Source organism: Bos grunniens, chromosome 20 (assembly GCF_055505025.1).
Source record: "Bos grunniens cultivar Pamir isolate PY7600 chromosome 20, Bosgru_T2T1.0, whole genome shotgun sequence".
In the NCBI taxonomy this organism is placed as follows: Eukaryota; Metazoa; Chordata; class Mammalia; order Artiodactyla; family Bovidae; genus Bos; species Bos grunniens.
In genome coordinates, this window is record NC_141184.1 from 565,136 (window position 1) to 590,547 (window position 25,412).

The following is a 25,412-nucleotide window of genomic DNA, read 5'->3' on the forward strand; positions in this document are numbered from 1 at the left end:
CCTGGGACCCGGGCCTCAGGGAAAGGGGCCCCAGTCTGCCGCCCCGTCTCCTGTCAGCCGTCTCTCCGGCTGAGGGCAGCCAGGTAGCCAGGCAGGCAGTGGCCACTCTCTGGAGACTTCACTTCAGTTCAGTTCAGCCACTCAGTCATGTCCGACTCTTTGCGACCCCATGGACTGCAGCACGCCAGGCCTCCCTGTCTATCACCAACTCCCAGGGCTTACTCAAACTCACTTCCATCGAGTCGGTGATGCCATCCAGCCATCTCATTCTCTGTCGTCCCCTTCTCCTCCCGCCCCCAATCCCTCCCAGCATCAGAGTCTTTTCCAATGAGTCAACTCTTCGCATCAGGTGGCCAAAGTATTGGAGTTTCAGCTTCAGCATCAGTCCTTCCAATGAACACCCAGGACTGATTTCCTTTAGGATGGACTGGTTGGATCTCCTTGCAGTCCAAGGGACTCTCAAGAGTCTTCTCCAACACCACAGTTCAAAGGCATCAATTCTTCTGCACTCAGCTTTCTTTACAGTCCAACTCTCACATCCATACATGACCACAGGAAAAACCATAGCCTTGACTAGATGGACCTTTGTTGGCAAAGTAATGCCTCTGCTTTTCAATACGCTGTCTAGGTTGGTCACAGCTTTTCTTCCAAGGAGGAAACTTCAACATACGCCCTGTTTCTGCACCCACTGTGGGTCACCTGGAGGCCTTGCTCGGTGAGGCTGGGGAACGATGGCCACTGTCCACCCAGAACAGGGCCAAGTGGAGGACGCAGGACACAGCAAAAAGAAGGCCCTTCCACTGGCCGACGCAGAGAGGGTGTGGGGATGCGGTCTGTCGTCCTGGGCCCGGGAGGCGGGTGGGGCGGGGCCTCAGTCCTGGTGGGGTCCTCCCTTGACAGGACCCTGTGAGGTGACGGCCATTGTCCACATCAGCCCCACCCTCTCCTGCCATCACACCTGCCCCGAGCACGGGGGTGCAGGTGGAGCAGGCCGCGGTCACTGCACAGGCTCTTCCTCGGGACCCTGGCAGCCAGAGCGGGTGGGACGTCCTGGCTTCCTCCCGTTTCCAGGTGTGGGTGTGGGTGCTAACGCTGCCCCGGCCGGGTCCACGCCCACTGAGGAAGCCCGAGTGTCCTGGTGGGTGAGCCCCCCTCGAGTCGCCCCAGGGAAGCCCCACCTCCGCTCACCTGTGTCTCTGCCATGTGACCCTCCTAGGGTTCATCGAATCCGAGTCAAGAGTTCCCAGCACCAGTGACCTCGAGGGGCTTTCAGGATATCTGGCTGTGCCCCACGGACACGTGGGCAAAGGATCAAACAGACAAACCAGAAGAATGCAGAGGCATGCCACCAAACCACGAGCAACAAAAAATGAATCAGACAAATTGGAAATATCAAAATTAAAAGAACACCATGAAAACAGGGAAAAGACAGCCCACAAGGTGCGAAAAAGATATTTGCAAATCATATATCTGATAAAAAACTTTAATCCATAATATATAAAGAACATTCACAACTCAATGGTTAGAAGGACAAAGATTTAACAGACAGCTCTCCAAGGAAGATACGCAAACAGACAAGCACAGACAACGATGCTGGACGTCGGCACACACTGGGGAAACGCAAACCAAAACCAGAGAGACACCGCGTCACCTGCTGCGTGAACCACATGCACGGGGACAGGATCCGCGAGGGCGTGGAGCCGCCCCACGGCCGGCCGGTCGGGAGCGTGGAGAACGCTGGGCCTCAGCGCGCTCGCGTCCCACAACGCGAAACAGAGGTCCCTAGGGACCCTGAGAGCCCACGCCAGGTGCCATCCACAGGCTTATGCGTGAGCGTCCGGAGCCCCCTGAAAGTGGAGCGACCCAGGCGTACACGGTTCAACAGAACAGGGCCCACCCGCAGCACAGCACGCCACTCAGGCACCGAGAGGCACAGAGCCCTGACATGTTACAGACGAAGCCTGGATGCACTACGCCACGTGGAGGAAGCCGGACTCACAGGGCACACGCCACAGGACGCCCTTCACGTGAAATGTCCCGAATAGGGTGATCCACGGAGGGTGGGCACGCCCCTGGCAGCTGGGCGTAGGAAGATGGGCGTGCCAGGGTTTCTCTCTGAGGCGCAAAGATGTGCTGAAACCGTCAGGGATGGTTGTGCACATCCATGAAAACACGGATGTCGTGGGCCGTACAGAGCTCGCGGGCACCCTGAGGCGTGTGCACTGAGCTCGAGGAAGCCAAAGAATGAGCGCAGAGGATAACGTTTAAAGTTGCCAGTGAGTCCAGCTCCACGTGGACAGGGTGAGGCTTCTGCTTGACGGTCCCACTGCCCAGCGCTCTGTGATAAGGTGCCCGTGAGGCCAATGCCAGGCAGCCCCGGAAGGTCAGCTCACTCCCACCCTCCCAGGACTAGATGACCCCACGCGTGACAAAGACCAGAGCCTCTGCCGGAAAGGACAAGGCTCGCCGGTCTCTGCCAGCACACCTGGCGGGCATCCTCGCCAACACCCTCACACTGCAGGGTGGGGAGCCAGAGGGCACACCAGGGCCCCTCCAGGGGTGGGTCCACACACAGGGTCACAGCCGACCCCCGAGCCGCTGCCCGGTGTGGATGTAAACACGGTGCATTCGGAAGGGCTGCCGTCCCCACGCCGACTGTCTGCGTGCACACAATAGTGTTATTATCGTCACAAAGACACTGACAGGGCCCGTGAAACCAGAAGATGACGAACGCCGCACCCTCTCCTCTCTCTCTAGTCGCTCAGTCGTGTCTAGCTCTTGTGACCCCATGGACTGTATCCAGCCAGGTTCCTCCGTCCATGGGATTCTCCAGGCAAGAACACTGGAGTGGGTTGCCATTTCCTTCTCAAGCTGCACTCTCAGCTGGGGGTTAAAGGCCATAGTGGAGTCAGAGGACAGCGGGGAGAGCCAGGGAGCATTGCTGGGAGAGAGAGGCCTGGGCCCCCATCTGCAGCTGGGAGCCACATGGAAGGCGGCCACCACTGGGTCAGGGCAGGGCCACCTGCAGGGCCCCGGAGACCCTGCCTCCAGGGCCAGGGTGGGAGGCAGGTCCTGCTTGAAGGGTGGGCCCCTCTGGGGCTGGCCTCCAGCTGGGGTCTTGCAGAAGAGATAGTGGGAAAGGCTCATGGGCCAGGCTGCCAGCGGCACCGTTCATGACACACGCTCACACCTCCACCGGCAGCGTGCTTCCCGGCTGACAGTCGGCCTGGGTCAGGAAAGGGCTCCGGGTCAGCCTCCCATCCGGTTTTGGACTAGCTGTGCGGCCAAGGGAACCATGGGGCACCTGTGGTGGGAAGCTGTCCGTCACTCAGTCACGTCCAAATCTTTGGGACCGCCAGGCTCCTCTGTCCATGGGGTTCTCCAGGCAAGAACACTGGAGTGGGTAACGGTTCCCTCCTCCAGGGGATCTTCCCCACCCAGGGACTGAACCCAGGTCTCCTGCATTGGTGGTTCAGCTGGTAAAGAACCCACCTGCAAGGCAGGAGACCTGAGATTGATCCCTGCGTCGGGAAGATCCCCTGGAGGAGGGCATGGCAACCCACCCAGCATTCTGGTCTGGAGAATCCCAAGGGCTGTACAGTCCATGCGGCCGCAGAGTCGGACACCACTGAGCGGCCTTCACTTTCACTGTCTTTACCGTCTGAGTCCCCAGGGAAGCCCTGGGGCACCTGGACCCTCTAAAACGAGGCAACAGCAGCACCCACAACTGGACAGCCCGGAGCCTGGAGCACAGAGTACGCGTGGAGTGTCGCTGCGCTCGGCTGGGCGGGGGCTGGTCAAGGCCTGTTGCCCCAGCAGTGAGAGGTGTGGGGCGGCCTGGTGGGTGTGGGGGCTGCGCTGGGGAGGCCCAGCTCTTTGAGGGGGTGGGCCAGGCCCGGGCAGGGGAGGGACCTCACCCATGTCCAGGGCACCAGCTGGCCTTGGGCCATGTGGGTCACCCACGGAGATGTGGCCGTGACTCGGGATGACAGGCACCTGCTGGGTTGCAGCTGCTGCAGGAGACGTAGGCGACTGGCCAGTGAGGGGGCTCAGCCGAATCGAGAGAAGCTGAGTGGCAGTGGCAAGCCGGGGTTCAAGGAGGTGAGAAGGGGCGGTTTCTGGGAAGGCAGACTGAGAAGCCTTCCCGTAGGGTAGGCGGCGGTGGGATGGGGCAGGGCTGCAGGCGAAGAGCTGGAAGGGAGCTGGTGGTGGGGCTGGGGAGGGGTGGGCGCGCTGGGTGCCAGAGACCCCAGGTCGCCGACACCCCTCACTGCCCAGGAGTCTATCCCTCCGCCCCCCGGGTCCTTGCCTGTCCTTGAATACCACGAGGTAGAAAGAGTCCGGCGGGTCCCCAGCAGTTGGGCAGGGACTGCAGTTGGCTTTTCCCAGAGCCCCGGTCCCCACCTCCTGTCCTTCCAAAGGACCCTCCCCACAGGCCTCTTGCCCTCTCCGGCCCCCAACCTCTCCCCGAGACCAGCTCCACCAGCAGCCAGGCGCGTCCCCTCTAAGGTCCCCTTCAGAAAGGGGCAAGGGCGCTGGGGTGCCTCTCGAATTGGGGGTGCCAGGACACGCCGTGAGAGGGTGAGGCTGGGAGCTGTCCCCACAGCGTCCACCGCAGCCCCCGACTGCCTTGTAGACGTCCTGTCGGGGGTCCTGTCGCGGGCGGTGCCACCCCCGCGCCCAGGGCTTGGCTCGCGCCCCCGCAGGAGGCGGGCAGGAGGCCGGGCCCGTGCGCTGCGGGCGGCGGCCGCGGGGGGCGCTGCGGGGGCCGCGGTTAAAGCCGGGGCGCGGGCGCGCGCGCTCAGAGGGAGCCGGGCCGCCGCCGCCGCGCCGCGCCCCCGCCCGCCCGCCCGCCCGACCCCGCGCGCCGGGTCTCCGCGGCCCCCTGGACCCGCAGCGGATCCCGGCCCAGCGCGGGCGGGCGGGTGGGAGGCGACATGGGGAAAATCCAGTCCAAGCACGGTGAGGCGCGGGCCGGCGGGCTGGCGGGCGGGGGCGGACGGGCGCCGGCCACTCACTGTCCCTTCCCTCTCCCCGCGCCCTCCGGCCGCGCCGCAGCCGCTTCAGCCTTCAAGCGAAGAGAGAGCCCGGAAGGTGAGCGCGCGGGGCAGCGGCCGGGGCGCGGGGGACCGAGCCCGGAGCGCGGCGCGCGTGCTGCCCCCGAGGCCTGGGGTGGCGGCAGGGGCCTCGGCGCGGCGCCCCCGACCCCGATCCCAGCCCCGGGCCTGAGCCCCGTGCCCCAGGCCTCGCGGAGAGGGGCGGACGCGCAGGGCGGCGGGCATCGCCAGGCGCAGCGCCCGCGGGCTCACGGGCGTCTCCTTCTCTCCTCGGTGCCGCGTCCGCCCGCGGCCCCGCAGGGGACAGTATCGTGGTGTCTGCGTACATGGGCGGCCGCAGAGGCGCAGAGGAGGCAGAGCGGCGGGGCTGCGCGGAGCACGGCGCCAGGGACAAGCAGGTAGGCGTGGTGGGCCCGGCTGGCTCCTTGGGCCGCGAGCACCGAAGCTGAGCCCCTGACCGGGACCCGGGGTCCGGGGACAAAGAAGGCGGCGGCGCAGATGGCCGGCAGACGGACTGCGGCGGGGCCTAGGGAGCCCCTCCCGCTCCCGGACGGGGGCCTGTGGCCGCAAGGCCTGCGTATCCCAGGCGGGAGCTGGGCGCGGGGCTGGGGCTTGACTTTCTTTAGGATCCATGCGCTGCACAGCCGTGGTGGCGAGTTAAAAGCCACCACGCTGCCCATCTGCTGTGTCGGGGGCTGCTGGGCTCAAGGGAAAGCCAGGCTTCAGGGGCATGGCTGGCCCCCCCAGACTGAAGTTGCTGTCAGCATCAAGGCCCCCATTCCGTACACAGCGCCCCTGTGAGTGGGCGTGGAGGGTGTCCATCCAGGCCTGGGGCGCCAGAGGGGCCTTGGGTGAACCAGACCCCACCCGTCTGCCAGGGTGGGTGGCTCCAGGCACCAGTGTGGAGTGGGTTCGGGTAGATGGCCAGGCCAGACAGCTGAGACCCCTCCTCGCCCACTGCTCGCTCCCCAGTGGCCCCAGGAGTCCACTGCAGACAGAGCGCACCCACTCAGAGGCACGGCAGCTCCCTTTTTGGAAGGACACTCTCTGGCCAGCTGGTAAATGAAACGCTCGGAAGGTGTTTGTAAATGCTCGTGAGGGGCAAGACATGCCCTAAGATCAGGCCCACTTGAGTCGGAACTCCTCCTTTCTGGGAGTCAGGTTTGAATCCCACACCTGTAAAGGCAGGAACCCCGTTAGAGGATTTGCTGGGCACGTCACAGTGCGGCTGGAGGCTGTGTGCTCCTCTGGGCCAGGGGGCCAGGGTAGGGCCGCCCCTCCTCTGGGCCGATCATGTCTGTCTGGGGAGGTGAGTGTTGGTAACGGGGTGCTGTCTCCTGCCTGCTTGGTCCTCCTGCGCGTGAGGAGTCAGAGATGCCGGCAGGTGACGCAGAGCGGTCCCGGGCTTACGCCTCCTCTTCCTGGTGGCCGTCCACCTGGGGGCTTTTTCCCAGGCATGGGCACCTCAGGCCTTGAAACAGGTGGACGAGCCTCCGTCAGCTCGGGATGTGGACCACACAGCAGGTCCCAACACGTTGCCCGTGCATGTTATTTATGGAGATCGAAAATGACGCTCCCGCTGCATGGCCGTGAGGTGGTGGAGGCCGCCGTGCCGGCCTCTGAGGCCCAGGGACCCCACGCTGCTGGGACGCGTTTGAAGGAGCGGTGTGGCGTGTGGCTCGGGTAGTTCCCTTGTTTTGTTCTCTGCTGTGGTCTGAGTGTTGGCGTCACCCCGAAATTCAGCCTCGCCTCCCTCCACGTGATACCTTGAGGAGGCGGTTAGGGCCCGGGGCCTGAGCCCTCACTGTGGATCAGCGCCTGTGTGAGCCCCAGAGCGCTCGGTGTCCCGTCTACCACGTGGGGTGACAGGCAGCGGGCACGGTCTACGCACCAGGAAGGGGCCCTCACCAGATGCCAAAGTGGCTGGGGCCTCGGTCTGCGACATCCAGGTGCCTCGATCTCAGATGTCCAGCCTCCTCGGTCTCGGACGCCCGGCCTCCTCGGTCTCGGAGTCCAGGCGCCTCGGTCTCGGACATCCGGCCTCCAGGACTGTGTCATGAGTCCTCTTGTTCATTAGTCACCGGCCTGGGTGTGTTGTGGCAGCCGCACGGGCTGAGTCTGCTTTCTAACCCTGAGGGGCAGGCAGAGCGGAGCCTCAGAATAACGGATGGCCCTTTGTGTTTAGCACAGGTCATTGTTCCCTGTCTCCTTCCGTCCTTTCCTTGTTTGGCCGTGGGCTGAGAGCCCCCGACCTGGAGCATGGACCCCTGGCCCGGGAGCTCAGGCGTCTTGCTGCCACGCTGCTGTCCCCTCCCCGAGCACCCCACCTTGGCTCTCCCCGGAGCGTGTCGGTCGGGGGACACTGGGGCCGGCTCTCCCTCTGTCTCGTCTCCAGCCCCAGCTTTGTCTCTGCCTCCCGGGGGAGGCTCCGAGGATGCCCTGCCTGACTGTGCTGTGCCCCCAGGACCTCCAGCTGGGGCCGGCGCGGGGACACGTCCCTCTTCTCTCAAGGCCACCGTGTGCTTCCTTGCGGGTCGCCATGTGGCCACAAGAACGGTGGCCAGTGACCTTGTGCAAATTAAGTGCACATCCCCCCACCTAACCCACCCGCTCCCACGACACACACACGATAAAGGGAACGCGACTGGCTTTGCCCACAAGTCAGGGAGCCCGGGTGGCTCCCAGTGCTCCCCTTGTGCACGTCCAGAATGTCTGGTAAACGTTAGTTTCCCGGCAGGTGGATAGCTGCCTCACGAGCTAGAAGGGTCCTCCTTGTGAATCCGAGAAACGCTCTGTGTTGCTTCAAGGCCACGTGTCCCAGAGGGTGGGGGCGGCTGTGGGGCATTGGCGGGGATGGCACCAAGGGTCCCGGGAGGGGCGGCCGAATCTGCAGGTACTTCACGGAGTCACGGTGCACCATTTGGTGATGCTGTTACCACAGGTGGGGCGGTGGGGGCTGAGGTCACGGGGGAAGGCGGGGTCGGGGAGGCTCTGGGGAACCTTGCTGCCCCTCCAGCACATGCATGACCTGTGGGGTCCTGGCAGGCATGTGTGGGCGTCTGGGCACCACGCCAGCCCCAGCAGACATGTTTGGTTTCCTCTCGGGCCCCCTGGGCACCCAGGGCCTGGTGTCTGCTTCCAGACGTGGCCTGGCCACGTGCAAGGCCAGCACAGGTGTGCACGCAGCCCTGGGGGCTCCTCAGGGTTTGAAAGCACCAATCCTAGCCCTGGGGGCCCAGACCCTGCAGATCAGGGAATCGGGAACCCCCTCGAGGTCGGGCAGCGTCCATGTCCCTCTCCCTACCTAGGCTTCCAGAGTTGCAGATGTCCCCCTGGGACCCCACTCAACCTAAGGATGAGCTGGGTGGTCCCAACTAACCCTCACCTGATGAGCCACCCCTCTGGGGACCTCGGAACCATGAGGCCGCTTTGTCAGAAATGCCTGGAGGGGCTGGGGGCAGGGAGGGGGCCTGAGGACCCTGGGAGGGGGCTGCTTGCGGGTGGGCGTGTCCAGGGTGAGTGGCTAGAGTTTGCCTGTTTCTCACCTAGAAACCGGGGAGGGGCTGCCTGCAGGTGCGTGTCCTGGCGACATGCTCACCGGGATCCCCTTGGGACCGGAGGGGCGGTGCAGGGCTGGGGGTCACCTACGGGCCTGCGGCCAATGGTGCTGGATACCCGGGAGGGCCTGAGGGCACCGGGAAGGGCCAGACCCCATGCATGCAGTACCCACTCCACCCAGGCTTCCATGGACAGCACCAGGGCAGCGTGTGTGCCCGTCTCCCTCGTGCTGAGCCACCCTCCCGTGGTGCGGCCAGGACTCTGGGGCGTGGACACAGCCAGGCCGTAGCTGGTGCCCCCGCCTTGGCCGCAGTGCCGCTCCAGGGGACCATATCGGCCGTGGTGTGGCCAGAGGCTGGCGGAGCCCTCCCGAGGGCAGGGCAGGAGGGGCAGTGCCCCCAGGATGGGTGGGAGACATGGACTCACTGCCTGCCCCATGGACACATGGCCTCAACCTCCCCACCTCCATGCCTGCTCTGGGGGGCAGCCCCAGTGAAGCCCCACGTGCAGACCAGGGCCGGTGCTCGGACGGAGGGTGGGGAAGTGCCGGGAGCACCCTGCTGGGGACACTGCTGTGAGAGGAGGGGCCCGCAGGGCGGGGGCGGCTCGGGGAGGCCCGTGCACTGCTGAGGCGTCAGAAACACCAGCTTCCAGAAGTAAGAGAAGCCACGGCGCTGCCCGCTCACCTCGGGACGCGTCCAGGCAGCAGGTGTCCTCACCCGCCTCCCCACCCCTCGTGCAGAAGGAGCTCGAGTGACGTAGGGGGCTTCTGCTGCAGGGCTTGCTCTTTACCTGGTAAGCTGGTCGTGGTCTGCATCCACGCTGCCCACGCTGGTCACTGCTAGCTGGGCTGGAGCCTGAACTGTGACGGCTGACGGGACCCGGACGTCTAACGTGGCTTCGTTCATAAATTTAAGTGGCCACATGGGCGGCCCAACTCTGCACGCTCTGTGTGACACCTCACGGGCCCAAGCCCGCCCCCAGCCAGCTCGGCGGGTCTCACGTGTTTTGCGGAACTGTCCAGAAGTGGTGTGGAGGGTCCCGGAACCGTCCATGAAGCGGTGCAGAGGGTCCCGCAGTCCCCGCTCGCTTTTGAACACGCTGGAGGTTTTGGTCTTGAAATTGGCCGGGGTCCTTCCGGATGTCAGGAAGCAAGGCAGACCCTTGGCACCAGGGTTCAGAGTGTTGGCTTGGTCAGCGCGTGATGTGTCAGGCATCCGTCTCAGACCACAGACGGGCTCGGTGGGGCCGGGGCAGAGGGCCCTGGTCCGGAACCCCTGCTGGAGCTGCCGAAGGAGCTGCGGGAAGGGATGTCCTGCCGCCCATCTGCCCGGTCACGGCTCTCCCTGTGGCCTTGTGAGAACGCACGCCTGACTGTAGGGAGCCGGAGTCTGGTGAGGAGGAAGGGTGGTGAAAGGGTATCTTGCAGGAGAAGATCTGGGGCCCAGCCTCCACTGGCATTGGCGTCTGCGGCTGCCTGGGCTTGGGACTGTGGGCTCAGGGCTCCTCCAGGGACGGTGCCTCCTGCCTCCCAGTAGGCGTCTGTGTGGTTTATCTGAGTCACACTAGGCCCAGGCTCTGCACACGAGCGAGGCAGGGCCCTGCAGGTCCGACCCAGAGCCCAGGTGCCCATGAAGAGCACGCAGGTGGGGTGTCATGGGGCAGCAGGCGTCACGGGGTGGTGGGCTGTCACAGGGCAGGTGGGTGTCACGGGGCGGTGGGTGTCACAGGGGGAGACAGCTCCGCAGGGGGACCGCAGTGCACGGGGCTGAGGCCTCCCAGCATGTGTCTTCCTAGCTTTGGAGGACGGGGCTGGGGCCCTTCTTCTCCTTCCCTTGGTTTGTCTGAAGTGATTAACGCTGTTTTAAAACCGAGCCTGGCACCCACGGGTGTCCTCTGGCATGTTCCCCAGCCCGAGGCGTAGTTCCGGTTCTTTTGGGAGCTTGGTGGATGGTTGCGGCCTTGAATTGGTGGCTTCCGGAACCCTGTGGCCCCTGACCCCATGGCCCCTGACCCCGCGGCCCCCTCGCTCCCAGGGTGGGCAGGTCAGGTGCCCTCAGCCGCAGGCCCAGTGCTGCCCAGAGGGAGGCCCTGGCTCGGACCCGGTGCAGGGCCTTCAGTCAGCTCCGCCCTCCCGCCAGGTGTCCTCCCCTAGGAGGGCACTGAGGTGCCTCTGCCCTCCTGGCTGCCGTGAGGGGCGCCCAGGCCCTTCCTGCGGCTTGTCCTGGGGAAGAACCGTGGGCGTTGTCTGGGTGCTGGGACGGAGGGACCCCCGGAGCTGCGCTGAGGTTCCAAGGGGAAACCTGGAGAAGGGTGGGAGGCGAGAGCAGGCCTCCTGCTCTGGGGGCTCGTCTGCTGCTCCCAGACCACGCGGCTGCCCCGGGCCAGGGCCGCTTCTGAGATGAGGTCATTACGTAACAGATGTTTTCCGAAGAGTAAATGCAAGAGGCCAGCAGGTCCGTGAAAAGGCGCTGGACGTCCTAGTCACCAGGACTGCAGCGAGGCGTCACCTCCCCTCGGGGCTGCTGCCGCCAGAACAGCACAGATAACAAACACTGGGGAAGGTGTGGAGGGAAGGGAGCCCCCTCCGCTGTTGGTGGGGACGAAAACGGTGCGGCCGCTATGCAGAACACTGTGGAGACGCCTCAGAAATGACAAACAGAAGTGCCAGGCAACCCCGCAGGCTCCCTCCTGGGTACAGATCCAGAGAAAGCAGAACTAACTCCAGGAGGCGGTGTGCAGCCCACGTTCCCCGCAGCGTTGTTCACAGTGGCCTCGACAAGGCTGAGGCTGAAGCTCCAGGACTTTGGCCACCCGACGCAAAGAGCTGACTGCTTGGGAAAGACCCTGATGCTGGGAAAGATTGAGGGCAGGAGGAGAAGGGGACGACAGAGGATGAGATGGTTGGATGGCATCACTGACTCAGTGGACATGAGTTTGAGCAAACTCCAGGAGATAGTGAAGGACAGGGAAGCCTGCTGTGCTGCAGTCCGTGGGGTTGCAAAGAGTTAGACACGACTTAATAACTGAGCAACAGGACACAGAAGCAACTTAAGTGTCCTTTGATGGTGGATGAATGGATAAAGAAGATGCGGTGTGTATATGCAGTGGAATATTTCTCAGCATAAAGAAAAAAAATCTTGCCCCAAACATGGATGGACCTTGAGGTCATGGTGCTACGTGAAGTAAGTCAGGCAGAGAAGAACAAATACTGTGTGATCTCTCACCTACGAAGACTAGAAATATGTAAACACGTTTATAAAACAAGCTCCCCGTTGCAGAGAATGAATTGGTTGTGGGAGGTGGGGGTGAGGGTGGGAGGAACGGGTAAAGGCGGCTGGAAGGTTTCAGCGAGGCAAGTGCAGGTCTGCTCAGGACTCTCTCTATCTTTCACGGGTGGCATCGCAAATGAATTGTTCTTGAGTCAGTTTTGGTTCCTGTTTGTGAAACCAGGGAAGGGGCGCCGGTCTCCGCTCCGGCCCCAGGGGTCTGGATGCAGCCACAGAGCCGGGTGTGGGTGTCGCCTCCCTGCAGGCGTTTCCACCTGAGGTTGTGGGTGCTTCCAGAGGTAGGGAAGCCCACATGCTTCTCAGAGCAGCTCAGCCCTTGGGGTCCTGGGCTGCAATCAAGTGTAAGCCTTCTGCGTCTCCAGCACGCTTGCCTCTGCTGGGGACACTGGCGTCACGTGTGAACATGTGGGGCCTTCTCAGCTAAAAACACAAAGCTGAAAACGCGTAGGGTTCTTCTCTACTTTGGAACTGATCTTTTGAAATGGGAAACACGAGGCTTTAGTACGGGTGGAAGGGAATGAAAGTCCAGTGGTTTTTCCAGAGGAAGAGCTCAGGTAGAGGAAGATGAACCTGAGTCTGCATTTCAGACCCGGCGGCAGGAAACCTCCTCTGCCCAAGTGCGCTGGCAGGCTCGATGGCTCCCGCACAGGGGCACGGGTGTCTTGTCAACACTCTGTGTGCGCCGTGACCTCGGCGGCTGGGGGCTCAGAGGGGAGGGAAGGGGCGGGCACCAGGAGGTGGATCCCGGGGATCTTCCTTTCTCTGCGAAGCTCCTCTTTGTTGGCTCTGAAGACTGAGCCGGTAGTGGGCACGACTGGGAGAAAATGAAGTCTGCAGATTTGTTGCAGAATGATTTTGTGTTAAATGAAAAGCCAAGTTCCAGGATGCTGAGAATTGAAATCACTGAAGTTTTTTAGTATATGTTATGGACACGTCTCGATTCTCTGTGGTAGAGATTGTGTGTGCATCCATGTATATGTGGGTGTGCATGCACCATATACGTGTGTGTACACGCATATATGTGTGTACGTGTACATGTGTTTATTGTGTTCATGCATATACGTATGTGTGCTCACACATGTATGTGTGTGCGTGTGTACATGTGTGTGCATGTGTAAATATGTGTGCTTCTGTCTGTTGTGCTCATGCATATATGTATGTGTTCTCGCACACATATATGTGTGTATATATGCATTTGTACATGCGTGTATGTGAGTGTACATGAATGTGTATGTGTGCACATCATTGTTCAGTTGCTCAGTCGCGTCTGGCTCTTTGTGACCCCGTAGACTGTATCATGCCAGGCTCCCCTGTCCTTCACTGTCTCCTGGAGTTTGCTCAAACTCATGTTCATATGTGCACATGCGTATGTGTATAGGTTCATGCATATGTATGTCATCTGTGCACACATGTGCGTGCATATGTTGTGTTTGTGAGTATATTGTGTGTTCACACACATGTATATACCTGTGTGTATTCATGTGTACACGTGTGTCTGTACATACATGCGTGAACATGCATGTGTGTATGTGTGTGCGCACATGTCTGTGTGTGTGTGCTTGTATATAGGGCATATAGGGTTTCCCTAGTAGCTCAGACGGTAAAGAATCCACCTGAATGCAGGAGACCTGAGTTTGATACCTGGGTCGGGAAGATCCCCTGGAGGAGGGCATGGCAACCCGCTCCAGTATTCTTGCCTGGAGAATCCCATGAACTGAGGAGCCTGGCGGGCTGCAGTCCATGGGGTTGCAGTGAGTTGAACATGACTGAGCAGCTGGCACTTCTTTTCACGCTGTGCAGCTTCTCACTGGCTCTGCATTTATTACGTTTTCCCTGCACACACCTTAAAGGTGCAGCGAAGTCGCTCAGTCGTGTCCGACTCTTTGCGACCCCGTGGACTGCAGCCTATCAGGCTCCTCCGTCCATGAGATTCTCCAGGCAGGAATCCTGGAGTGGGTTGCCATGTCCTCTTCCAGGGGATCTTCCTGACTCAGGGATCAAATTCACATCTCTTACGTTTCCTGCATTGGCAGGCAGGTTCTTTACTACTAACGCCAGATACATTCTGTATTTTTTTGACCAAAATGAGTGAAGTCGTGAGCAGCTGTGGTGGGTAAGACGTCCTCACCCAGGACCTCAGTTACGGAGCAGGCTGGCCCATTAGGTCTGTAGGTGTTTACTTTAGGAGACCCTTTGATCCCCAGAGAACTGAGTTTCTAGGCCTAAATTCCAAATCTGGTTGTTAGGAAGTCTGGTTGAACGGCGCTCACCCAGGAGCCCTGCTGCACAAAGTCTCAGAATGCCCTCGGGTCCTGGAGCTTTGTGGGGACCCTGAAGGCCCCTTCCCCGACACTGTGTCTGCCTTAACTTGCACTTTAACGTCAGGAGTTGACAGTCACGGCCACGCCAGCCCCTCTGATGGAGCCCCTCCGTAGGCCTCACTGCGCATGTGCTAGAATTATTAAGCCTCAAACCTGCATTGTCCCCTCTAAGGCTATTCAGCCGCTGAAGCCGCGACCCCAGCTGTTAAGCCGCCAGGCCTTTCCTGCAGCCTGTGGAGCAGCCTCCATCTCCCTGACAGTGTGTCTGTGATGTGTCCCCACCAGGCCTTCCGTCAGGGGTGCGGGTAGGTCTGCCTCTACCCTCGATCTCTCCCACCGAGGCCACTGCCTCTCCTGGGCCCTGCGCCTTCATCCCCAGCCATCTGCCCTCCCCTCTGCTGCCCCCCTGCCCTCCCACTCTCCCCCCAGTGCCCCGTCCTTGCCTTCTCCTGCAGGACCCAGTTCTTTCCAGAGCCTGGGGAGCCCAGCCGCCCCCGCCCCAACTCATCCCATACCAGTCCTGCCCCGTCCAGCGTCCTGACAGCCTGAGCAGGAGCCCAGGGGCTCCCCTGGACCCTCACTTGGCCCAGGTCACCCTTGCATGACACATCACCCCCTTGTCCAGCCCCAGGCACTGCCTGGAAGTGACCTTGGTACCTGGTAGCACGAGCCTGGTGGGCACTGCCCGGGGTCCTGGCCTCTGCCCACTCTGCCTGTCCAGGGTGTTGCCTGCCAGGGTGGGAGGTGAGGCCAGGCTCTGTCTCTGATCAGCAGGCCCCCATGGCCAACCACTCAGGAGGCAGGGCTGGTGTGAGCAGGCCAGGGTGGAGGGCCCGCAGGGCAGCAAGGGGCGCAGCCAGAGAGGGGCGCTGCGAGCCTGGGAGACAGTGGCTGGGGGTGGAACCAGCAGGAGGGAACACGTGGGGCCACTCAGTGAACACACCTTCAGGACAGCATCTGTGACCCGGGGTGTGGGCTCTGCAGCCCGAGCGTCCCCGTAACCTGAGAGTCCACCACGCCCCGAGCGTCCACCCAGCACTGGGGCCACCCTCTTCTGAGGGACTTGGGACAAGAGGCTGTTCCACCGGGAGCCGCTCGGCCTGGAGGACACCCTCACCCCCTGCTCCGTCCTCGCCCTGCGCGCGCCCCTCCTGTCCCCCAGCCTCCCCCCACCCCCGTCTTCCCTCTCTCCCCTCTGCCTGGACTGCCATCCACACTGGGCCTCTCCTGCTCCCCTGCAGACAGCTCACCTCAGGACTCAGGAATCCGCCCCACACAGGCCCTGGAAGCACCGTTGACCTTAGGTTCCTCGGCGCCAGTGTTTCCAGGACCCAGAGCTCCCAAGCCATAAGGGGGCTGCAGACACTGAGTGGACCACCTGTATTTGTAACGGAACGGGGCCAGTCTGAAGGCAGCGGAGGGGCTGGGGCAGTTCCTGGGGGTTGCGGGCAGCCGGGCTCTCCGCTGGGGACCCTCTGGGTTCTGGTCACGGCTGCCAGTCCTCAGATCCGTCACAGGAAGCTGAGCCTGTCCTCTGGGGCCCCCGAGTCTGGAAGGCGTGCCCTGGGAGCAGGAGGCCTGTCCTTGGGCCACGCCATGACCTGCACTGTGACCCGCGCTGCAGTCTCTCCCCACTCAGGCCAGAGGAGGGGCCTGGCTTCCGCTGGGTTTCTGGCTGATGTACTTCCTGTCTGTCCCCATTTGAGGGGGACGGGGCCCCGTGAGCGTGTGCATGGGCGGTCCCTGCACCCCGTCCTCCGGGGTTCACCGCACCCCGTCTTCTTGGGGAGTCACCGCACCCCATCCTCCTGGGGGGTCACCGCACCCCATCCTCCTGGGGGGTCACTGCACCCCATCCTCCTGGGGGGTCACCGCACCCCATCCTCCTGGGGGGTCATCGCACCCCATCCTCCTGGGGAGTCACCATACCCCGTCCGCGTGCTGTTGGAAAGAGGTGGAGGCGGTGGTCAGTGGCCAGTCCAGACTCTCGGCTGGCTGGCGGCTCCCGGACTTCGGGGCTGCTCCCTGTCCCAGAGCCCGCGACTGTGACCTTAGTGGAAAGGGGTCTCTGCAGATGCGACTGAGTGAAGGGTCTCGAGATGAGAGGTGGTCCTGGGGCCCTGACTGTCGCCTCCTGTCTTTGTAAAGGGGCGGGCGCGGGTCCGACCTCGGACAGAAGACGCACGCCCAGAGGCTGAGCGGCCACAGAGCGGAGGCTGGGGGTGCAGACATGAGCCCAGGGTCCCCAGAGCCAGAGAGGCAGGAAGGGTCCCTGCCCCCGGAGCCTAGGGGGCTCCCCTCCACGCCACGAGTCCTGACTCTGGCCTCAGGTGTGAGCTGCCTGGCTGGGGACCACTTGTTATGGCCCCGGGACACAGACGCACTGTCCCTCGGGCCCTGGGGTCCTGGGGGGGCTCCTCTCTTGAAGCCCAAATCCCCAGATCCGCGCGCTGAGCCCCCAGGGACAGAGCGGGAACCAGCCTGTCTGTGAACAGGGTCTGTGAACAGCGTCGGAAGGGACTTTGAGTCCTGGCAGCATTGGGAGGGGGGGTGGTCGGAATATGAGGGCTCCCCCCAGGCTTGCCGCAGATGCGCTGCACACAGGGGCCCTGGGCGTTTTTTCTGGGCAGGCTCTTTATCCGGGTGACGGTGAAGCGGGTTTGTAAAAGCCATCTTCCCACGTGCTCCGCCACCACACAGATGCACTGTCTCCCTCGGGGATCTTTCAGGGACTCTAGAGCCGGAGGGCCTCTACCCGAACAATAGTGGGGCTTCCTAGGGACCTGGCCGCCCTCGAAGCCTGGGAGTGTTTCCTGAGATCGCAGAGGCACTGAATCTTGAAGGAACGTGTGAATCTGGACGCTGGAAAAGTAGACGAGTTCAGGGGGTGGTCGGCAGCACCACCGGAGCGTCCTCCTTCCTACCCAGCCGACCACCCCGCAGCCCGTGGCCTCCGATGGGCATGTGTGTCCTGCCCCTCGACCAGGCTGTGTGTCCCCCGCCCCGGCCCACCTGCAGGGTGGACCGCCCAGCGTCCCCGGCTCCAGTGGGCGGAAGGGGACCCTGGCAGAGGAAAAGTGTGGCTGGGCCTCCTGGCTTCTCAGGGGAGGCGGGGGTCCGAGCCTTTCCATGAACTCCCCCGACACCTCCGTGCCTATCGCCCCCACCTGGGCAGGTGGGCCGCCTCCGGCGTTGCAGCGGGACCTGGCCGGGCCGCAGTCACTTGCTGGGAGGGACCGAGAGTTCAGGGCTGCGCCATGCCTCGTGGGGTGGATGTGCTCTAGTATCTGGGGTTCAGGGCAGTCATGCCCGGGGAGGCGATGGTGGGCTCCCTGAGACCCCCTCAGCCTAAGGGGCCGGGACGGGGCAGCAGGAGCCTGCAGCAAAGGCAGAGGCTGCCTGACGGTGATGGAGAGGGACGACCTGGAGGGGAAAGTGTCCGGTGTGAGGGCCTCGGCCCGTCCCTGGCAGCCAGAGCACCAGGCTGAAGGAGGGCCCCTCGGACGCTGGAGGATGGGGCACGATCTTCCCCTGCTGGGGGCCCCCGGGGTCGGCAGGAGGCCAGGCCTGGGTCTGAGCAGGCTGGGTGGTGGGCTGGGCCACCCGCAGGCCCCTGCTGGCAGGTAGAGGAGCCCCAGGTGCCTTGGGGACAGAGCCATGTCCCTCAGCAGAGTCGGAGGCGGTTGGTGCCAAGGACTGTCCAAGCGGGGCCGGGATGGGGGGTGGGAAGGTGGGGCTGGAGGGTTTGTAGGTGGAGGCTGGGGCTCCCTTGAGGAGAGGGGGAGGGCACGAGATGGGAGTTTGCTGCTGGGGAGCGTCTGCAGCTGGGGGCTCTGCCTGGGGACAGAGGCCAGCACAGGTGGCCTCCCAGGAGGGGTGGGGCCCGGGCAGAGCCTGTGCGTGTGTGGGGAGGTCATCTGTTCACCCCCAGTCTTGCTGGAAGGCCTGGGTTTTCCAGCCACGTAGGAGGTCGCCAGCGGGGTGGCTGCACGTCTGGCCAGCAGCCCTGAGCTGCGTGTCCTACATCCTAAGTTCTTGGCCCTTCTGTTGAGCTGCAGCAGCGCAGGTGAGAGGGCATCTGTGTGTAACCAGGATGGATGGGACGCAAGTCACCAGTCACGGGGCCGAGCGTGGCTGCGCTTCCCGCAAGTCTCCTCGCCCCCTTGTCTGATAGCTCCACGTCTCAGAGACTGCTGGTGACCTGCCGGATCTCACACCGGCCTGTCCTCCCGTCAGGGTGTGTGGAGGAACGGGTGTGTGGAGGAACGTTCCGAGTGTCCTGAACCCCCAGCCCCGTTAGGGAATGCAGGCACCGTCTGGGGAGGTGGGCACGTCCGTTGCTGATCAGGGACTGCTTGGTTTTGCCCTTGGTGTGTTTGTGATCGTAGCGTTGGGAGCATCTCGGTCCCACCAAGGCTCACACAGACCCTGTCCTGACCCCTCCCCAGCCCAAAGCACGTATTAACATCTCATCTGTAACCGGCGCCGCCTACCCAAAGTAAGCGCTCAGGTTATTTTAAAACAAAAAGATGGAAGGAATTATTGAACTTCCGACTCTCTTAAGCTCACATGTAGAGGCCACGGGTGGGTTTTGCTCTTCCTTTGCACACTCGGCCGAGCCCGGCGAGCAGTGAGGAGATTCTCGGGTCCCCCACCCCATGGCCCGGGGGCCGAGTGCTCAGGGCCAGCCTCCCCGCCAGCCCTGGGGCTCCGGCGGGTCCCCAGGGGCGGGTTTGGATGCTTCCCCACTGAGACTGGCTCTTTTAAAGAAAGGCTGTGCCCAGTCTGGTCTCAGATCCTTAGATTCCGGGGAGGTGCTTCCTGCCGCTTTTCTCGCCTCTGTGATTTAAGGAGGTGAATACAGGGGCCTCTACTCCAGGTGGGGTCGTCAGGAGCCACGCAGGATCTGAGCCTCCAACCACCAGCCCAACGGGGAGGCTGGCCAGGCCCCTGGAGGGGAACGTGGTGAGAGCGGGCCATCCGAGCTGGGGGGCGGAGTCCTCAAAGGCACTTCCTGCCAGTGCCTGAGCCCCTGGGTCCACCCGTCTGTGTTCTGGCCCCGCAGCACGTGGCAAGGACCGCAGGGCCCACAGCCCCCCTGGATGTCGGCTGGCCCCGGCTTCCCCCTGTGATGCAGTCCCTGGGGCCGCCTGACCTGCCTCTGGCCAGGCACTGCGCCTGCTCCCCGCAGACACCCGGAACCTCCGCTTCACAGCTCACTTTGATGTTATGGAAAAAGTTCAACTTAAAGCCAGGGTCTTATGATTGGAATTTATCTTGGTGTCCGCGGGGCAGAGCGCTCAGGCTGGAGTCCGTTTGGCTGGAGGGCCCTTGTGTTGGTATGCGGGGCGACCTCAGGGCCCTCCGAGCTGGGCCAGCGGGTGCGTCCCATGGCGGCGGGCTGCGTGGCGGAGGCAGCGGCGTTTCCGTAACCCGGTGTTTGGTTTCCTACTAAAGCGAGCTCGGGCACACCGCCCGCCTGGCCTCTCGAGGAAACTGAAAGTCACCTGCTTCTAAGCGGCGTGACCGGGGGGTGCGGCGGTTAGGGTCAGGGCCTCCGAGAGGAGGATGCTGGGGGGCGCCTGGGAGCCCAGGAGACAGACGGGCAGGGCCCCCTCCGCCCTGGGTCCAGCCCTGCTCGCCCAGCGTCTGTTCTGACCCTGGGGTTGGCTCTGCCAGCTCCGGGGACTCAGTTCTGTGGTTTCCCAGCTTGGCTGGAAGGTTGGTCCTGTAACTGGCCTCAGGATCGGCCGTGGGGGGTGGGGGCGGGGGGCGTCTTCTGTCTGCGTCCTTGGCCCAGCCCCGCGAAGGAGGCGCCCCCTGCAGCCCTGGCCACCCGGTTCCTGGGCCTTGCTGGGGCGCTCCCTGGCTCTTGTCCAGCTGGGGCGGGAGGTGCCATGTGCCGGCCAGTGAGCTCGCCCGTTCACGGCCCGGCTTCTGGTCTGTGCCCGCGTCGCTCAGCAGAAGCTGGGCAGAGAGACTTGTTCTTGCTGCCCCGTGCCCTCCGGTGAAGGCCATGTACTTGGGGGTGATGCAAGCTGCACTGAGAAGCACTGGCCCGTCCTGGGCCCTGCGTCTCGTCCGGGGCCCTGTGTCTCGTCCTGGAGGCGGTTCTGACGGAGCCAGCCACGCCCAGGGATGGGCGTGTGTCACGTTCAGAGCCCGAGGCTGAGTGAGCGTGGAGAGGCTGGTGCTCCTGCAGCCGGAGCGTGATGCCCAGGAGGCAGGTCCGGTGCCCGCCCCCGAGCTCGGGTGGGCGTTCATGGTCTGTGCCGTCCCTTCTCCCTGCAGGAGCTGCTGGGCGGGGACCTCAGGGAAGGGCCTTTCCGCGACAACCAGTGTCCCCTCGAGGGTGAGTCCCACTCCCCAGCCCTCACTAATGCCCCCTGCCCCGGACACCCTGAACCACCCTCACCGTGCACCCCTCCACTTAGCCCCCAGACCCCGGCCAGCCCGGGTTTGAAGCTGCCACAGCCAGGCGGACAGGGCAGGGGTGCGCCCCGGGCTGGGGTCACCCTGAGGGCCGCTCTGGCCTCCCTCCCAGGCCACCTGATGCCCTGTGCCCAGAATCTCAGCTCAGACCCTTCTGGGGGGTCCCACCCACCCCCCTGCGCCTGGGGACACCGGGCCCACCCCCACCACCTGCCCCTGGGGACGCTAGGCCTGCCCAGCCCTCCCCCTGGGCCGGGACGACAGGCCCACCCCCCAACCCCGCAGTGATGCTGCCTCCTGAGAAGGCCGAGGCCTGCGAGGGGCCAGGACAGCTCTTCTGCGTGGACGATGGAGAGAGAGCGGCGAGCCGCGAGGGCGCCCGAGGGCTGGGCAAGCGGCGCCTGAATGTGGACGTAGGTCTTTGTCCCACTCCCCCTCCCGTGGGTGCCCGGGGTGGTAGGCTCTGCTGGGCGGAGGGGTCCCCATGCGCCTGGCCAGAGCTAGCCGCTGTGGCCCCACGTAACCCGCGGGACTTTCCCAGGCTTCAGTGCCAGAGCCATGGGAATGACCCAGAAGCCGGGTCATGCACGGACCGTCACGTCTCCCTGCCCGGCCAGGAGGGGCAGGGACTGGTCCCCGGAGGACGGGGCAGGGTTGGGGGCCCGGCGAGTGGGTGAAGATGACCCTCCGCCCACCCCGTGCCCCCCAGGCGGTCCAGTGCGACGTCTCGGTGGAGGAAGACGATCACCAGGAGTGGACGTTCACGCTCTACGGCTTCGACAACAGCGGCAAGGCCACCAGAGAGGTGATGGTCTGGCGCTGGCGGCAGACAGATGAGGAGGCCCGGGTCCCACGGTGGGGACACGGCTGGGCCCTCCAGGCGGGAGGAGAGGCAGGAAGCTTTCCCGGGTCAGGCTGCGGGGAGGGAGCCACTGCAGGGCAGGACCCAGGTCACCAGCAGGGCCGGCTGGAGCCTCGTCTGTCCCCCCTGTGACCAGCCGCTGTCTGTGCCGTTCCTGGTGGAGCCCGACACGCCTGTCTCTGCCCTGGCCAGCAGCCCCTCAGCAGGGCCGTGAGGGTCCCAGGGGTGCCCCCGGCACGCCGCTCTGCTGCCTTCTGTGACCAGGAGGGCAAAGGGCCCCTCAGAAGGAAGCAGACACGGAGGATGACTGAGACAGCGTGTCTGAGTTAAAAGCAGCTCTGATCGTTTGCTTGCTAAGCCCTTTGAACTCAGACCCAGTTTGAACTTGAAAAGCTCAGAGAGACGTGGTGGTTCCAGCAGGGCTGCCGGCTCAGGCCTCTCGGTGCCTCCGCGGCGCAGAGGAGTGGGAGGCAGGCAGCGGGCAGCGGGCAGCGGGCGGCCTGGGCTGGCCCCCCAGTCCTCCTGTGCCCCGACGTCTGCCCGCCACCCCCGCCCAGGACATGTCCAGCCTGATGCACACCATCTACGAAGTCGTCGACGCCTCGGTGCACCGCTGCTCGGGCAGCAGCAAGACCCTCCGTGTGAAGCTGACCGTCAGCCCCGAGCCCTCCAGCAAGAGGAAGGACGGGCCCCCTGCCGCCCAGGGTGAGGGCCCAGGCTCCTGGTCCCTGCCTCCCCGCCCCACGCTGCCGCTCCCCCGAGGGCCCACTCACCGTGCAGGATCGGGGGGTGTTAACTATGACCTCCGCTCAACGTCCACCTCATGGCAGAGGGCTCCGTGGCATCCTGAACACAGAGAGCGAGGCGCGGGCTGGGGACAGTTCCGTGAAGGACTGGGTGTGCAGGAGCGAGTGAGGAGAGAATGAGTGCGTGCAAGACTGAAGGTGCACGAGTGAGTGAGGAGTGACCGGCGTGAGTGGGGAGTGACGAATGAATAAGGGACTGACTGAACGTGCGGATGAATGCGTGAGTGACGAATGAACAACTGGACCGATGCACGAGTGAGTGAAGGTGTGAATGAGCGCGTGAACGCGCGGGGGCTGGTGAGCACGCGGGCAGAGGAAGTGGGTGAGTGGAGGCTGCCCGCCACGTCCCCCGCTTTCAGACCGCGAAGCCAGTCGCTGCAGGGCGGAGGCGGAGCTCAGTGAGGACCCCAGGGTGGCCGACAGGAGGCTGTCCGCACACGTCCGGTGAGGGCCTGAGCCCCGGCTCTGCTCCCCTTGGACGGGAGCACCCTGGCCACACCCCTGCTTCCTGCAGGCCTCAAGGGCTGTCCCCTTGGGGTGGCCCCAGGCGCTCCCTGCCATGGGGTGGGTGGCCGGCCCCTGGGTGGGAGCTGGACAGGCCCAGTGTCGTCTGAGAGGCCGCGGGGCTTCACGGGCATCGGGGGGGTGTTCTCCGGACCCTCAGCCCGCTCGGTCCCGGGCCCCGTGGTTCCACCCCCAACAGCAGCGGTCATGGAGCCCTCACCAGCTCCCGGGCGACGACGGTGGCGGAGGCCACAGGGTGGCACCAGAGTCCTGGGGCCCAGTGGGCCCTGCTTGTCCTCGACCTCGCAGGTCAGAGCTGCGGAGATCAGAGCTATAACCCCTCCGCTCCTCTCAGGAGGCCGAACGCCGACCCCCACCCCTGCTCGGAGCGGGGGCCCTACTGCGTGGATGAAAACACGGAGCGGAGGAACCACTACTTGGACCTGGCCGGAATCGAGAACTATGCATCCAAGTTCGGACCAGGTGAGTCCCGGGGGCCCGGCCCCCGGGCACCAGGCCTGCAGGTCACGGGTCCTGGCAGCAGCGGGTCCAGCGGGACAGACCCGGCCCCGTGGAGGCCCTCACGGCTGCTGTGTCTGCAGGGTCCCCCCCGACGCAGGCCCGGCCGGAGCCCCCCGCCAGGGCCTCGCACCCGCAGGGCCGGTCCCGCTCGCAGGAGTCAGACGTGCACGCCGCCCACCATCGCCGCTGCCCGGGGCTGGCCGAGTTCGCCCTGCCGGCCGCTGAGCCGCTGCCCCGGGCCCTGGACCTGCCGCCCCGGCCGAAGGGCCCCGAGCGGCCGTTCCTGAGGTCCCCCCAGGGCTCGGGCCGGCCCCCCGGCGCGCCCAGCGGGCTCAGGCCCGGGCGGTCCTTCAGCTTCCACCCGCCCGCCCCGCTGCCGCAGGCACCCCTGGAGGCCCACCCCCTCCCGCAGCCGCCGCCCCCGCCCTACGGCCACCGGCGGTGCCGGCAGAGGGCGCGGGAGGGCCACTCGCCGCTGAAGGCCGCGCCGGGCCCGCCCGCGGCGCTGGAGCAGGAGCTGCCGCCTGTGCTGCTGGGCGAGGCCTTCGCGGGGCCGGCCGTCCAGCGGCACGAACACCACCACCACCACGAACACCACCACCACCACCACCACCACCACCACGCGGCCTAGGGCCCCCGCCCGGCCCCCGCTCGGCCAGCGGCCCGCGGCCCTGGGTGTCCCCACCACCATGTGGCCTAGGGCCCCCGCCCGGCCCCCCCTCGGCCAGCAGCCCGCGGCCCTGGGTGTCCCCCCAACCAAGCTTTCCGTGTCGTCCCTAAACACGCGTTCGCTTTCAGATGCCTGCGCCTGCTTCTGTCGTGATTCCAGTGTGAGGCCCAAGGGCAGGCGGGAACTGCTGGCTGCTCCTGGCCTGTTTTTTTTCCCCGGAGAGCAAGCGCTGGGGAGGCTTCGCTTGGGGCGGGGGGCGGGCAGGGGTGCCAGCCTCGTGGTCACCCGGGACTGGGTGGACGGGGCCCTTGCAGCTCCTACAGCTCATCCTCATGAAGCTGGGAGGACGGTCAGGGAGCCGCTGCTGCCCGAAGCCGGGGGGTGTGTGTGGCCTGCAGACAGGGGAGGCAACTCCCCATCAGTCGTCCGGGAGCCAAGAGGAAGCAGGCTGTGGGGGTGCCCCCAGCACCCTGAGAGGACGCAGAGGCCGCGGCGGGGTTGGGGAGGTGTGGGCGCCCCTGATGATGCACGTGGACGGCTGGGCGGAGGTGGCCTCCTGTCCTCCGTGGGCTCGAACGTACCCCATGGAGCGCTGCACACAGCTTCAGCTTTGGGAAAGCGCCCTTCCCACTGGGAGGCCGGGAGAGAGCTACCAGGAGAGAGCTGCAGGGAACAGTGCGCCCAGCGTCCTGGAACCTCGGCCTGTGGATCCCCCTGAGGCCCGATGTGGCCGCCGCTTAGCCCAGGACAGGCCACTTGTGAATTTGTGCTGCTGGTTTTGTATTTCCTCCTTGGCACTGTTTTTACGGATAAAGCAACTTGGTGGTCAACCTGTGATTGCGTTTCCTCAGTCATAATAAAAATACGTGCATTTGGCAACATGTCACACCTCGTCTTCAAGTGAGTTTTCAGTAGAGCTGATAGATCCACCTCCGCCAGCGCGTCTGGCCCCAAGTGCAGACAGCTGGCCGCTCGGCCGGGACAGGCGTGCTCCTGGGGGAGACGGTGTGTCCGTGTCCATGACCTGCAGGGAGGCCACAGCTCCGTGTGTACGGCTCACTCTTGCCCCCCGTCACTGCTCCCAAAACGAAAAAGAGAAAAGCCTGAGCCCGAAGTTGGCTTCACGTCACGCGAATGCGTTTGCTCTGCTGCTTCAATCGTGTCTGACTCTGTGCAGCTCTGTGGACTGTGGCCATTTGCTCCTCCAGGGGATCCCCCTGATCAAACCTTCATCTCGAGAAGACCCCCTAAGCCTGAAATTGCGTTCATGCTGTGGGGCCTTTTCAGCTACTGTCTGGGGGGCTGTGTGGACTGAGGTTAGGCGGCGGCGCTGGCTCTCTGCAGATAGAATGTCTGGAGAAGGCGGCGCCCTACGCCTCCGGGCCTCCCC

At 64.2% G+C, this 25,412-nt stretch overlaps 1 protein-coding gene across 6 annotated transcripts; it reads left to right on the top strand.

The window, feature by feature from the left end:
• Positions 1-4,803: 4,803 nt before the first annotated feature.
• Positions 4,804-24,908, top strand: NKD2 (NKD inhibitor of Wnt signaling pathway 2). Of its 6 annotated transcripts, none has more exons than XM_086362410.1 (10): positions 4,804-4,962; positions 5,059-5,094; positions 5,358-5,455; positions 20,518-20,578; positions 20,923-21,071; positions 21,368-21,463; positions 22,078-22,225; positions 22,686-22,770; positions 23,186-23,313; positions 23,433-24,908. In XM_086362410.1, the coding sequence occupies exons 1-10, from the start codon at positions 4,938-4,940 to the stop codon at positions 23,981-23,983; spliced, it is 1,377 nt and encodes a 458-aa protein (XP_086218536.1). In that variant the 5' UTR covers positions 4,804-4,937; the 3' UTR covers positions 23,984-24,908. The 6 variants fall into 6 exon arrangements, with proteins under 6 accessions (XP_086218536.1, XP_086218537.1, XP_086218540.1 ...); XM_086362411.1 differs by having other exon boundaries at positions 20,944-21,071; XM_086362414.1 differs by lacking the exon at positions 22,686-22,770.
• The last annotated feature ends 504 nt before the right edge of the window (positions 24,909-25,412 follow it).